This window comes from Limulus polyphemus, unplaced genomic scaffold (assembly GCF_000517525.1).
Source record: "Limulus polyphemus unplaced genomic scaffold, Limulus_polyphemus-2.1.2 Scaffold7926, whole genome shotgun sequence".
Classification (NCBI taxonomy): Eukaryota; Metazoa; Arthropoda; class Merostomata; order Xiphosura; family Limulidae; genus Limulus; species Limulus polyphemus.
Genome location: NW_013673536.1, coordinates 1 through 4716, shown reverse-complemented (window position 1 = coordinate 4716; position 4716 = coordinate 1). Strand labels below are relative to the sequence as shown.

General features: G+C 39.0%; 1 protein-coding gene and 1 non-coding gene across 2 annotated transcripts in view; one reads left to right on the top strand and one right to left on the bottom strand.

The window, feature by feature from the left end:
• The window catches only part of LOC106474974 (vitellogenin-3-like), a 19092-nt gene extending 18381 nt beyond the window's left edge, over positions 1 to 711 (top strand). The window contains exon 25 of the mRNA XM_022403224.1: positions 130 to 711. Coding sequence (XP_022258932.1) covers positions 130 to 711 — 582 coding nt within the window. The remainder of the gene's footprint in view (positions 1 to 129) is intronic.
• Positions 712 to 3724: 3013 nt separating this feature from the next.
• Trnam-cau lies at positions 3725 to 3797 on the bottom strand. The gene has a single exon. It is a non-coding gene; the product is annotated as a tRNA-Met (tRNA).
• Between the last annotated feature and the right edge of the window lie 919 nt (positions 3798 to 4716).

Sequence of the window (4716 nt, the reverse complement as noted above, 5' to 3'; positions counted from 1 at the left end):
CAAACTGTTCCCTTTTACGAGCGTACCCCCAGTCACGTAGGGAATAATAGAGTTCAAACTGTTCCCTTTTACGAGCGTACCCCCAGTCACGAAGGGAATGATAGAGTTCAAACTCTTCCCTTTTACAAGCGTACCCCCAGTCACGAAGGGAATGATAGAGTTCAAACTGTCCCCTTTTACGAGCGTACCCCCAGTCACAAAGGGAATGATAGAGTTCAAACTGTTCCCTTTTACGAGCGTACCCCCAGTCACGAAGGGAATGATAGAGTTCAAACTGTTCCCTTTTACGAGCGTACCCCCAGTCACGAAGGGAATGATAGAGTTCAAACTCTTCCCTTTTACGAGGGTACCCCCAGTCACGAAGGGAATGATAGAGTTCAAACTGTTCCCTTTTACGAGCGTACCCCCAGTCACGAAGGGAATGATAGAGTTCATGCTAATAAACCCAAATGTATGAAAGACAAAGTGTGGATCAGGTACCGAGAAAACAACATCTGTGTTAGCACTGAACCCGTACCTGTCTGTAGGGAGGACTGCATCGGTAGCTTAGAGACCCAGGAGCTCACCCGTCACTTCCTCTGTCTGCCCCACGACAGTCCTTCAGTGGGAGAGGTGCTAGAAAAAGTTAGGTCTGGAAGGGTTAACGAATTAGTTCCAAACCATGTGGACAAGATAGAGGTAGCCAAAACGTGCCATTTGTTGTATCCATGACTTGTTCTTTTCTCTTGTTAGATTTTGTTTTCTTTTGTTAATTTTTTTTTGTTAGTTTTCAGTCAAATAAAGCATTTTATAAAGGTTAGCCATATTGTGAAAAACTTATTAATATTACTGGTGAAGACTCGGTAGTCACTCTCAGGGCTAAAAACTTAGTAATTACAATCACTGCTAAGGACTTGGTAATTACACTCAATGCCTAAAGACTCGGTAGTCACTCTCACTGCTAAAAACTTGGTAATTACATTCTCACTGCTAAAAACTTGGTAATTACACTCACTGCCAAAGACTCGGTAGTCACTCTCACTGCTAAAAACTTGGTAATTACACTCACTGCTATAGACTTGGTAATTACACTCAGTGTTAAATACTCGGTAGTCACTCTCACTGCTAAAAACTTGGTAATTACACTCAATGCTAAATACTCGGTAGTCACTCTCACTGCTAAAAACTTGGTAGTCACTCTCACTGCTAAAAACTTGGTAATTACACTCACTGCCAAAGACTCGGTAGTCACTCTCACTGCTAAAAACTTGGTAGTCATTCTCACTGCTAAAAACTTGGCAATTACACTCACTGCCAAAGACTCGGTAGTCACTCTCACTGCTAAAACTTGGTAATTACACTCACTGCTAAAGACTTGGTAATTACACTCACTGCCAAAGACTCGGTAGTCACTCTCACTGCTAAAAACTTGGTAATTACACTCACTGACCAAGTCTTCTAGCAGTGAGTGTAATTACCAAATCTTTAGCAGTGAGTGTAGTTACCAAGTCTTTAGCAGTGAGTGTAATTACCAAGTCTTTAGCATTGAGTGTAATTACCAAGTCTTTAGCAGTGAGAATGACTACCGAGTCTTTACCAGTGAGTGTAATTACCAAGTCTTTAGCAGTGAGAGTGACTACCGAGTATTTAGCATTGAGTGTAATTACCAAGTCTTTAGCAGTGAGAATGACTACCGAGTCTTTACCAGTGAGTGTAATTACCAAGTCTTTAGCAGTGAGAGTGACTACCGAGTCTTTACCAGTGAGTGTAATTACCAAGTCTTTACCAGTGAGAGTGACTACCGAGTATTTAGTATTGAGTGTAATTACCAAGTCCTTAGCAGTGAGAATGACTACCGAGTCTTTGGCAGTGAGTGTAATTACCAAGTCCTTAGCACTGAGAGTGACTACCGAGTCTTTGGCAGTGAGTGTAATTACCAAGTTTTTAGCAGTGAGAGTGACTACCGAGTCTTTAGGATTACACTCACTGCTAAAGACTTGGTAATTACACTCAATGCTAAAGACTTGGTAATTACACTCACTGCTAAAGACTCGGTAGTCACACTCACTGCTAAAGACTCGGTAGTCATTCTCGGTGCTAAAGACTTGGTAATTACACTCAGTTCTAAAGACTTGGTAATTACACTCACTGCTAAAGATTCGGTAATTACATTCACTGCTAAATACTTGGTAATTACACTCACTGCTAAAGACTCGGTAATTACATTCACTGCTAAAGACTTGGTAATTACACTCACTGCTAAATACTCGGTAGTCACTCTTACTGCTAAAGACCTGGTAACTACACTCACTGCTAAAGACTCGGTAGTCACTCTCACTGCTAAGGACTTGGTAATTACACTCACTGCTAAAGACTCGGTAGTCACCCTCACTGGTAAACACTCGGTAGTCATAGCCTAACTCCCAAATAAAAGTAACATTTACTCATTTGACTTGTTTAAACACAATTTCAAACTTTATAGCACTGAACTGCCCGAGTATCACGATAACAAATTCACTAAACTTGCTAACTCGACTCGATTACCACCTGCTGGTCATTTCTGGACATAGGAATAATGAATGAAAATCTGAATCTCACGGACTCTCATTCTTACTTAAGTTATAATTCGTCTGCCCCCACCCCCCACAACTTTAAGTTCAATTCCTTATTCTCAATTTTTGCGTTTACGTCGCATTTGTAGTGATGATCATTATTTAATCTTCAAGACTGAAGAAATTAGTGATATATTTCCCTCGGGCTATCCTAAACGAATAAGACTTTTTCTAAAACTAATCATAAGAATACTCTTGAGTTAAAGACGGAACGTAATAAGTTTATTTTAACTATTCCTTATCACCCAATTGGGTCCCCACAAAGCACCAAAACTAACAGGGGGGGGGGACTTTCACTTCCTTCTCGAACCTTCATGAAATGTCGGGAGACTACTAGATTGGGGTAGTCTTGTATATATAAGACCGGCCAAGAAGCAACGTAAGGTAATGAGTAAGAATATTGTTGAGCACGTGAGAAGTTCGTTGTGAATTATAGCGTTTGTTATAGAGCGACTGTTGAAATTAAGTGTATCGCAAAGTTATATTCAGAAAGAAAAAACCAGCTTTATTTAAGAAAGGACTTGTGTCGCTAAAGTTTCGTCGGAACGAATTTACGGAAAATTAATTAACGAACGGAGACGTAACAAATTGATGTCAGAGAGTGGGACGGAAAAGAAAAAAAAATGGAAACGAGAAGCGGCAAATCAAATTACAGCTTAGCAGATTTGATGGCAGCAATACAAGAACAGCAAAAGAAACAATTTACGTCGTTATTTATGAAGTTTTTTGGATTACGTTTATATTTCAGAAATAATATTAATGTGTTATTTTTTTCTTCACTTTATTATCATTCATATGAAACCGTGAAGTAGCAAATGTTATTTCCGGAAAGGGTCAAACAACCATAGCGTCAACTCGAGAAAACTACATTAAAACATCTAACGAGTCAAGTAACTATTGCATCAACTGGAGAAACATACATTAATAATGTATGCGTAAAAGCAAGAACATTCTTATAACATGTCAACCACGCTACAGCCAGTGTAAAGTATACACAAGCCTGATCTCCAGAAAATAATTGAAAGACCAATACATTCAAAGTACTTATATTATTACACTTTGTAATAATATGTAATTACGTAAAAATTTAGTTAAACTCACAAATACATTTTGAAGCAGAAACAAAAATATATTGCCCCGGGTGAGGCTCGAACTCACGGCCTTCAGATTATGAGACTGACGCGCTGCCTACTGCGCTACCGAGGCTTGTTTATTGCGTTAAATATATGTTTATATATATAAATAAATATTGAGTACAGTTTAATTCTTTTTTTTTTTTTTAAATTTCAATGAATTTTTCCTCAGTCTCTGTTCGCTGTTGGAATGTATGTATATATATATATGTGTGTGTGTGTGTGTGTGTGTGTTAACTACAAGACCACACATATACCGAAAATAACTAAACGACATTTTTCCGTCTGCATTCACAGGCACATGACAGTATTGTTTAGGTCAGTTTGTTTTGTAATTAAGCACAAATCTACACAGTGGACTATCTGTGCTCTGCCCACCACGGGTATCCAAACCCGGACTCTAGCGTTGTAAGTCCGCAGACATGCCGCTGTGACACTGAGGGGCTATTTAGGTCAGGTAACATACTGTTACGTCTCCGTTCGCTAGTTAATTTTCCGTAAATTCGTTCCGACGAAACTTTAGCAACACAAGTCCTTTCTTAAATAAAACTGGTTTATTCTTTCCGAATACAACTTTACGATACACTTAATTTCAACAGTCCCTCTATAACAAACGCTATAACTCACGTGGCCAACAATATTTTATCCCCATACATTCAATTACTCATTGCACTGTTGTCCCGTCACGTTGTCACCGTCTTATATATATATACAAAACTAACACATCTAGTAAATGCTAGGGCATTCACGAAGGAACAGGATATTTCTAGAAAACAGGTGGCGTGATACTAGTCACGTGACCTCGCTGACGCAACACTGCCCCTCCTTAGTATTGTTCGTCCCGAACAATAGCCACTTACATTAAACAATAAACAATTAACAATAACTTAATTAAATGTACAGAATTACGAACACAAAATTACAATTCAACAAAATCTCTTAATTTTACGGGACGTATCTCCTTCCGTACTGGTCTCCGTCTCGTTGGCTTC